At 54.8% G+C, this 9782-nt stretch overlaps 1 protein-coding gene across 1 annotated transcript in view; it reads right to left on the bottom strand.

Moving 5' to 3' along the window:
• PLIN3 (perilipin 3) overlaps nucleotides 1-8493 on the bottom strand; it is a 29472-nt gene extending 20979 nt beyond the window's left edge. The window contains exons 1-4 of the mRNA XM_003819292.6: nucleotides 8298-8493; nucleotides 2018-2100; nucleotides 515-713; nucleotides 279-361 (exon numbers count right to left, since the gene is read on the bottom strand). Of these exons, the coding sequence (XP_003819340.3) occupies nucleotides 279-361; nucleotides 515-713; nucleotides 2018-2083 (348 nt within the window). The 5' untranslated portion in view covers nucleotides 2084-2100; nucleotides 8298-8493. The remainder of the gene's footprint in view (nucleotides 1-278; nucleotides 362-514; nucleotides 714-2017; nucleotides 2101-8297) is intronic.
• Between the last annotated feature and the right edge of the window lie 1289 nt (nucleotides 8494-9782).

Genomic DNA, 9782 nt, shown 5'->3' on the forward strand with positions numbered 1-9782 from the left:
AGGAGTTTGAGACCAGCCCGGCCAACATGGTGAAACCCCATCTCTACTAAAAATACAAAAACTAGCTGGGCATGGTGGCAGGCGCCTGTAATCTGGCTGGCTTTGCAATTATTCCTCCAGCTACCCTGTGGGGAGTGGATTCGGGGTGGGGATGGGAACCGACAGGAGAGGCAGCAGGGAGGATGCCATCAAGCTTGTCTAGTTAAGCTGGGACCAGTGCACTCCACACCCAGGTAGGTCCCTGTCTCGACAGAGCCCCCGAGGACGGACATCGTTACCTTCTCCGTGGGCTGCTGCAGGATGGGGAGGTTCTCCTCCAACTTGTCCAGCCCCCTGTGGGCGTATTCGCTGGCTGATGCAACTGCCAACAACAATTAAGACGCAAATGTGACTGCTGGAAGGTCACCTAGTAATGGTTCAGGGGGACAGGACCAAGAGCTGGGTAGAGCCCCCTACTCCCCACCCAGGGAAATGGCCAGGAGGGGGATTCAGTGCCCCCTGGGACTTCACCCACTCTGGGGCTCCAGCTTGGAGAGGATCGGCTGAGCCCCGCTGACAGCAGCCGCCGTGAGGGTCCTCACTCCCTTCTCTGCCGCGTCGCAGACGGTCTTGACGTGCGGGTAGCTCTCCTTGGTGGAGGCATAGGCTGCGGACACCATGTCGCAGGTGGAGCTGATCAGAGGCATGCTGGCCACACGGTCCACCACACTGGGCTACAGGAGAGAAGTGGCTCAGGCAAACTGGGTGGGGGAAGATGGGGAGCTCAGCCGGAAACTCAGGGTGCCCTGCAGTTTTGCTCTTACTCCTGGCCAGTGAAATGGCTCAGTTTACCCACACTTTGCATCCAGGCGGTTGCACAAGCCAGGAACCTTGGGGTTTCGCCACGTGCTTTCTTTATTTTTATTTTATTTTTGAAACGGAGTCTTGCACTGTTGCCCGGGCTGGAGTGCACTGACGCGATCTCGGCTCACTGCAACCTCCACCTCCCAGGTTCAAACGATTCTCCTGCCTCACCCTCCTGAGTAGCTGGGATTACGGGTGCCACCACGCCCAGCTAATTTTTTTGTATTTTTAGTAGAGATGGGGTTTCACCATGTTGGCCAGGCTGGTCTTGAACTGCTGACCTCGTGATTCGCCCACCTCAGCCTCCCAAAGTGCTGGGATTACAGGCGTGAGCCACCGCGCCCGGCCCACGTGCTTCCTTGAACACAGGCTATTTACATGAGCCTGCACTTTATCCCAGCGACGTGCCAGGTGGTGATAAGGGACAACAGTCCCATTCTCGTGGCAGTGAGGGTCTAACCCGGGGGCTGCAGACCCCAGCCCATGGGTCACAGCCAGCGCACCACTTAATTTTTAAATTTTAATTATTTTTGGGGCCAGGCGCAGTGGCTCACGCCTGTAATCCAAGCACTTTGGGAGACCGAGGCGGGCGGGTCACTTTGGGTCAGGAGTTTGAGACTAGCCTGGCCAACATGGTGAAACTCCGTCTCTACTAAAAATACAAAAATTAGCTGGGCGTGGTGGCACATGCCTGTTACCCCAGCTACTTGGGAGGCTGAGGCAGGAGAATCGCTTGAACCCAGGAGGCAGAGGTTGCAGTGAGCCAAGATGTCACCACTGCACTCCAGGCTGGGCGACACAGCAAGGCTCCATCTCAAAAATATATACATAAAATAAAATCGCCTGAGGATGAGAGCTCTGGAATAGAAACTGGCCTCCTAGGACGTCCCTGAGAGAGCCTTCAGAGGTGAGAATGATTTGGCTCAGGGGTTGGGGAGGGCAGGTAGTTTCAGACAGAACCCTGCTCCCTCAGGCCCTCCAAGGGCCTTTGAGATTCCCCCCTCCCAACTGGGGACACCAGTGAGTGGTCCATACCCCACTGAGGAATAAATCCCTCTGGCTCCGTGAGCTGCCGGCAGATCCCTGGCTCCCTGCCAGGGCACCCTGGGGTGGGAAGCCTCCTTGCACGGGAATCACAGGGTCGGGGCAGTCCCTGGTCCCGGCCCTTCCTCACCTGCTGTACCGGTTCTTCCGCTGTCACCTGGGTGCTGCCATCAGCCTCTGCCCCGTTGGCAGACATGGTCTCTGCAGCAGACACTGTGGAGAGAGGAACAGGCAGGCTGTAACTGACTGGCCCCACCTTCCAGGAGAAAGTCCAGGCCCACGCTGCAGCTGGAAGACAGGGTTCACACCTGCCCATGACTTACAGCCGTGTCTTTCAGTCCTTAGCAGGCACAAGAGTGACCTCTGGACTTTGTTCAATAGCAAGTGCTGATTCTAAAGCTTCGGGATGAGGCTCACCTGGCCCCCTATTTCTTTTTTTTTTTTCTTTATTTTCTTTGGAGACAGTCTCACTCTGTCGCCCAGGATGGAGTGCAGTGGGGCAACCTGGGCTCACTGCAACCTCCGCCTCCTGGTTTCAAGCAATTCTCCTGCCTTAGCCTCCCGAGTAGCTGGATTACAGGCACCCACCACCACGCCCAGCTCATTTTTGTATTTTTAGTAGAGACGGGGTTTCACCATATTGGCCTGGCTGGTCTTGAACTCCTGACCTCGTGTTCCACCCACCTTGGCCTCCCAAAGTGCTGGGATTACAGGTGTGAGCCACCACACCTGATCCTTTCTTTTTTTTTTTTTCATTAAAGACAGGGTCTTGCTCTGTCACCCAGGCTGGAGTACAGTGGTACAATCACAGCTCACTGCAGCCTCTAACTCCTGGGCTTAAGGGATCCTCCTGCCTCAGCCTCCCAAGTAACTAGGACTATAGGCACACACCACCACGCCTACTTAATTTTTTCTTTTTGGGTAGAGATGGTATCTTTTTTTTTTTTTTTTTTTTGAGACAGAGTCTTGCTCTGTCGCCAGGCTGGAGTGCAGTGGCGCGACCTCGGCTCACTGCAACCTCCACCTCCCAAGTTCAAGCAATTCCCCTGCCTCAGCCTTCCCAGTAGCTGGGACTACAGGCGTGTGCCACTACACCTGGCCAATTTTTTGTATTTTTTTAGTAGAAACGGGTTTTCACCATGTTGGCCAGGATGGTCTCCATCTCCTGACCTCGTGATCCGCCCGCCTCAGCCTCCCAAAGTGCTGGGATTATAGGTGTGAGCCATTGCGCCTGGCCAATGGTATCTTGGTATGTTGCCCAGGCTGGTCTCGAATTCCTGGTCTCAAACAATCCTCTTGCCTTGGACTCCCAAAGTGCTGGGATTACAGGAGTGAGCCACCATGCCCGGCCCTGACCCTGCATTTCTAAAAGGCTCCCAGGCAGTGTTGATGCAGCTGGTCCCTGGGACACACGTCAGGAAGCAAGGCTTGGGAACAGTCCCTTCCAGGGCTCACCTGTACTCCAGCAAGCCAGGTATGACCTAAAACCTCTGTAGAGGACAATTTGCCAATAGCTGTCAAGTTCCAAGAGCCATCTTCCCCTTGACCCAGAAACCTCACTTCGGGGAAGAACCCACACCTGTGTTTCCACATGAGCAGAGCTGTGTGGACTTACTGGCCACAACATGACACTGGAAACAACCTGGATGCCCAGCAAAAGGGGAATAAGAAAACAACAAGTGTGGCCAGACACAGTGGCTCACGCCTGTAATCCCAGCACTTTGGGAGGCCGAGGTGGGTGGAACACGAGGTCAGGAGTTCGAGTCCAGCCTGGCCAACATAGTGAAACCCCGTCTCTACTAAAAATACAAAAATTAGCCAGGCATGATGGTGGGCGCCTGTAATCCCAGCTACTCAGGAGGCTGAGGCAGGAGAATCGCTTGAACCCAGGAGGCGGAGGTTGCAGTGAGGTGAGATCGCGCCACTGCACCCCAGCCTGGGCAACAGAGCGAGACTCCGTCTCAAAACACAAAAACAAAAACAAAAATAAGTGTATCCCAATGCAGTGGCTAAAGAATGAGATTTAAAGGCCGGGTGCGGTGGCTCACGCCTGTAATCCCAGCACTTTGGGAGGCCGAGGCGGGTGGATCACCTGAGGTCAGGAGTTCGAGACCAGCCTGACCAACATGGAGAAACCCCATCTCTACTAAAAATATAAAATTAGCCAGGCGTGGGGGCGAATGCCTGTAATCCCAGCTATTCGGGAGGCTGAGGCAGGAGAGTTACTTGAACCCGGGAAGTGGAAGTTGCAGTGAGCCGAGATCGCACCGCTGCACTCCAGCCTGGGCAACAGGAGCGAAACTCCGTCTCAAAAAAAAAAAAAAAAAGAGAGATTTAAATGTAACTCACATGGGCCAGATGTGGTGGGTCACACCTCTAATCCCAGCACTTTGGGAGGCCGAGGCAGGAGGATCACCTGAGGTCAGGAGGTGGAGACCAGCCTGGCCAACATGGCGAAACCCCGTCTCTACTAAAAATACAAAAATTAGTCAGGCGTGGTGGTGCACGCCTCCATGTTTAGTTATCCCAGCTACTCAGGAGGCTGAGGCAGGAGAATCGCTTGAACCCAGGAGGTGGAGGTTGCAGTGACCTGGTATTGCACCACTGCACTCCAGCCTGGGTGACAGAGCAAGACTCCATCTCAAAAAAAGAAAAGAAAACAAACAAAAGACTAAATGTAACCGACATGACATGGACAAAGATCTAGTCAAGGGATAAAATGTGTTAAATAGGGCAAACTTTCTTCTCTTTCTTGAGACGGATTTCCGCTCTGTCGCCCAGGCTGCAGTGTAGTGGTGCGATCTTGGCTCACTGCAACCTCTGTCTCCTACGCTCAAGCAATTCTCCCACCTTGACCCTGCAAGTAGCTGGGACTACAGGCACGCACCACCACACCTGGCTAATTTGTGTGTGTGTGTGTGTGTGTGTGTGTGGTTTTGTTTTTTTTTTTTTGGACAGGGAGTCTTGCTCTGTCATCCAGGCTGGGGTGCAGTGGCGTGATTTCGGCTCACTGTAACCTCCGCCTTCTGGGTTCAAGCGAATTCTCCTGCCTCAGCCTCCTGAGTAGCTGGGATTACAGGCATGCACCACGTCTGGCTAATTTTTTGTATTTTTAGTAGAGATGGGGTTTCACTATGTTGGTCAGGCTGGTCTTGAACACCTGACCTCGTGATCCACCCGCCTCAGCCTCCCAAAGTGCTGGGATTACAGGCGTGAATCACTGCACTCAGCCGTGGTTTTGTTGTTGTTGTTGTTGTTTTGTTTGTTTGTTTGTTTGTTTTTTAGTAGATGGGGTTTTGCCATGTTGCCCAGGTTAGTCTTGAACTCCTGAGCTCAAGGGATCTGCCCACCTTGGCCTCCCAAACTGCTAGGATTACAGCTGTGAGCCACCGCACCCAGCCAAAATTTAGGCTTTTTTTAAAAAGTGAGATAACATGCCTGCCTGCACCGCAGAGCTATGAAGTCCAGGTCAGGGGTGTGGGGAGAATGGGGTTCCCCAGGTGAGTCTATGTAAGCGGGATGAAGCCACAACTCCCTTTTCCTGGACTAGTGAAATGAAGCTGGGACATCATCATCAGAAGAGATTCTCAGGGGGAAGCCAGGAGTCCCAGCTCCACCTACGCTATGCTCCCTGGAGCAAGGCGCCTTCCCCTCCTCTGGCCTCGGTCATCTTACCTGTAATATGAGGCTAAAGGGTCGGGCATGGTGGCTCACACCTGTAATCCCAGCACGCTGGGAGGCTGAGGTGGGTGGATCATGAGGTCAGGAGTTTAAGAGCAGCCTGGCCAACATAGTGAAACACTGTCTCTACTAAAAATACAAAAATTAGGTGCGGGTGTGGTGGCGGGCGCCTGTAGTCCCAGCTACTTGGGAGACTGAGGCAGGGGAATTGCTTCAACCTGGGAGGTGGAGGTTGCAGTAAGCCAAGACTGCGCCACTGCACTCCAGCCTGGGTGACAGAGGAAGACTCCATCTCAAAGAAAAAAGAAAAAGCCAGGCATGGTAGCTCACGCCTGTAATCCCAGCACTTTGGGAGGCTGAGGCGGGCAGATCACCTAAGGTCGGGAGTTTGAGACCAGCCTGACCAACATGGTGAAACCCCATCTCTACTAAAAATACAAAAATTAGCCGTGCATGGTGGCTGACGCCTGTAGTCCCAGCTACACAGGAGGCCGAGGCAGGAGAATTGCTTGAACCTGGGAGGTGGAGGTTGCAGTGAGTCAAGATCGCACCACTGCACTCCAGCCCGGGCGACAGAGGGAGACTCCGTTTCAAAAAAAAAAAAAAAAAAAAAAACATGGGGCTAAAGGTCATGCCTGTCTTATGGGCTGCTTTCCTGGGGAATTCTGGTGTGAGCCTAAGAACCTGTGGCCTTGAGTCTGAGCATCTTTTCCCAGAGGAATGAGGCCCCACCTCCTGGTGGCCTTGCTTCGATGTCCCCTAAGCAGAACCCAGCAAAATGATGATGTTTTGCAAGCACTAGATCTGGAGTCCAGATTGGGTTCTCTTTCCATTTTTTTTGTTTTTGTTTTTTTTTTGAGACGGAGTCTCGCCCTGTCGCCCACGCTGGAGTGCAGTGGCGCGATCTGAGCTCACTGTAAGCTCTGCCTCCCCGGTTCACGCCATTCTCCTGCCTCAGCCTCCCGAGTAGCTGGGACCACAGGCGCCCGCCACCACGCCTGGCTAATTGTTTGTATTTTTAGTAGAGATGGGATTTCACCATGTTAGCCAGGATCGTCTCAATCTCCTGACCTCATGATCCGCCCGCCTCGGCCTCCGAAAATGCTGGGATTACAGGCTTGAGCCACCATGCCCGGCCTTTTTTTTTTTTTTTTTTTTGAGACAGAGTCTTGCTCTGTTGCCCAGGCTGGAGTGCAGTGGCGTGATCTCAGTTCAGTGTAACCTCCATCTCCCAGGTTCAAGCGATTCTCCTGCCTCAGCCTCCAGAGTATCTGGGATTACAGGTGCCCGCCACCACGTCCGGCTAATTTTTATATTTTTAGTAGAGGTGGGGTTTCACCATGTTGGCCAGGCTGTTCTCCAACTCCTGACCTCAAATGATCCGCCCACCTCAGCCTCCCAAAGTGCTGGGATTATAGGCGTGAGTCATCCTGCCCAGCCCAGAATGGGTTCTAATCCCAGCTTGGCAACTCACTAGGAATAGGAGTTTGGGAAGGCAGCATCCCCTAGGAGTCTTGCTTGCCACATCTGTGAAATGTGTATAAGTGTTTCACAAGAGCCTGGAGTCCCTGTGGACTGGAGGAGACGCTGCTCCGGGGAAGCTCAGATCCGTGCCCGGCACATAGTAAGTGCTCCATAAACTATCTCACCGCACTCTGGCTTCCACGGACAAAGGGGTAAAGCCAGCCAGGAACCAGCTTCCTGCTAGGTACAAAAGTCCCCCAACTGGGAAGTCAGGTGAGAAGACATACCTACCTCCCAGTGATCATTGCCTAAATCTGTGCTTCTCCTCACCTCCTTTGGAGCCTGAGCTCACCTGGGCAGGGGGCCGGGTAGGCAGGCATCAAACTCCTGGCCTCGACCGATTCTCAAGTCCCACTTAGGACTCAGGCAGCTTCCTCCCGTCCCCTCTGTCCACCATGACTTCCTGGAACTGGTTTAAGCAAGGGTGGCCATGGCAGATGTCAACACCCTATGAAACCCCTGGGGGTCAGTGACCTGCCTTGCCGCTGGCTCCAGAAGGGGAACTCCAGGCCAGACCCAGCCATCCAGCAACTTCAGAGCATGCTAAGACTGGACTTCCAAAATTCCAAGGGCCCCAGGTCCCACTGCCAGGCCTAGCCGGGACAAGAACCCCAAAGCAGTTAACGGATAGGCCTTCCTACTTTTAAGCCACCTCGTCGCCACGCCCACCCGAGGGAAGTGGGCAGGCTTTGCCCAAGACCTCCCCAGAATCAGTTGGGGGCGCCAGGAGCTGGGGCAACCCCCACCCCCACCCGTGGCAAAACCATCTGTAGGGGAGGGGGCTTTGCGGTGGCGGGGGGTGTCTCTGAAAACCCCAGAAGGGAGGGCGGAGATTCTGCCCGCAGGAGGAAACTTGCCTGCAAATGGCGTTTCCAAAAGCAAACTGTTCAAAATTTAGAGAAAACCTGGTGGGCGGGGGGCGGTATCTAGCCCGCCCTTCAATATCACCCCTTCTACGGGGCTCTTTAGCCCCTCAAAAGTCCCAGGAAGCGAGAAGAGGGTTTCAAAGTCTGAGCTTCGTTGCAGAAGTTGGATTTTTCTGGGGGGAGGGGTGACCAGCCTGGGCTGAAGACCCCTCCCCAGGCCGCAGAGTCCAGCAAATCCCACCCCGAGAAAGGCCCTCCCCGACCCCTCCGGCCCCTGGGGTGCCCCAGGACTCCATGGACACCGCCCCCCAGCTCAACTGAGGCGCCCCCGCCACTCACCGCGGTCAACCGGACGTCCCAGGAACAGCGGCCGCGACTTCAAAACCAGCTTGGAAACCGTCCGGGCCGGGGCGGGGGTGGCTTTTACTGCGTGGTAGGTTGGGGGCGCACTGGAGTGACGGGCGAGGGGACCATTCAGGTTGAGGGAATGCCCGCGCCAGGCCCGCCCCTCTCCTCCCTGCCCCGCCCCCACTAGGCCCCGCCCCTCGCCAAGTCATGAAGTCCGGGAAGGACTCCACGCCCTGCCCCTGAAGGGGAGGGAGCACTCCTGGACCACGCCTGTCCCAGCCACGGGACCCCCGCTCCGCAGCTGGGGACCCTGTGAAGTTGGCCCTGGGAGGTGAGTGCGATCGGGGGCGCCGCACAGGTGCTGGGATTCCCCAGGTCGCCCATTTTCCCTATGGCCAAACTGAGGCTGCGAGAACCCTGGGAGAGTTGCAGGGTGACCCTCGCCAGCGCGTCAGGGGCCACGCCCTCCACCATGGGCTCCAACTCAGCTATATGTATACACACACACACACACACACACACACACACACACTTTTTTTTTTTTTTTTTGAGACACAGTCTCGCTCTGTCGCTAAGGCTGGAGTGCAGTGACGCGACCTTGGCTCACTGCAGCCTCCACCTCCTGGATTCAAGCGATTCTCCTGCCTCAGCCTCCTGAGTAGCTGGGATTACAGACACGTGCCACCACGCCCGGCTAATTTTTTGTATTTTTAGCAGAGACGGGGTTTCACCATGTTGGTCTTGAACTCCTGACCTCAAGTGATCTGCCCGCTTGGGCCTCCCAAATTGCTGGGATCGCAGGTATGAGCCACCGCACCCGGCCCAACCCAGCTATATGAGTGACTTGAACCACCACGGGAACTTGTCCAGCCTCCGGCCTGATCTGCCCAACATCAGACCACTTCATCCTCCCAGCACTGCATTGTCTTTTTATCATCCCCATTTTGCAGAGAAGGAAACTGAGGCCTGGAGAGGGTCAGCCAGGAGCAATGGAGGGGTCAGGCTCCAGGCTCTGTGACTGCTGGATCAACCTTTTCCTGAAGCTGCCCCCACTTGGATTTTACCCCGCCCCTCTCCACCTCCCAAATTATTTATCCTCTTGGTCTATAAACCAAGGTCTCAATCTCAGATGGCCCTAGGGTCCAGGGAGGAGGTGAATATTTCTGCTGAGGAGGTGGCAGTGATGCTCTGCTTAGAGGGGCAGAGGAGAGCAGTGCCCTATGGGAGACCCACCTGGAGAGTCACAGATCCGCAGGAAGTTCAAGCTGTAGACATGTCCTGCCTGTTAGGGAACAATTGGACCAAATGAAACCCAACTGGGGCTTTGTCCAGCCCAGGGGCCACCAGTTTGCCACCTCTGCCAAATTATTTGAATAGAATGAAGCTTCTGGTCGCTTTAGAAAGAACATGGGAAAAATTGGGTGTCTGTGACTGCATTTTTTTGGGGGGGTGAGTGGGGACAGGGTCTATGCTAGC

This window comes from Pan paniscus, chromosome 20 (genome assembly GCF_029289425.2).
Source record: "Pan paniscus chromosome 20, NHGRI_mPanPan1-v2.0_pri, whole genome shotgun sequence".
Taxonomy (NCBI): domain Eukaryota; kingdom Metazoa; phylum Chordata; class Mammalia; order Primates; family Hominidae; genus Pan; species Pan paniscus.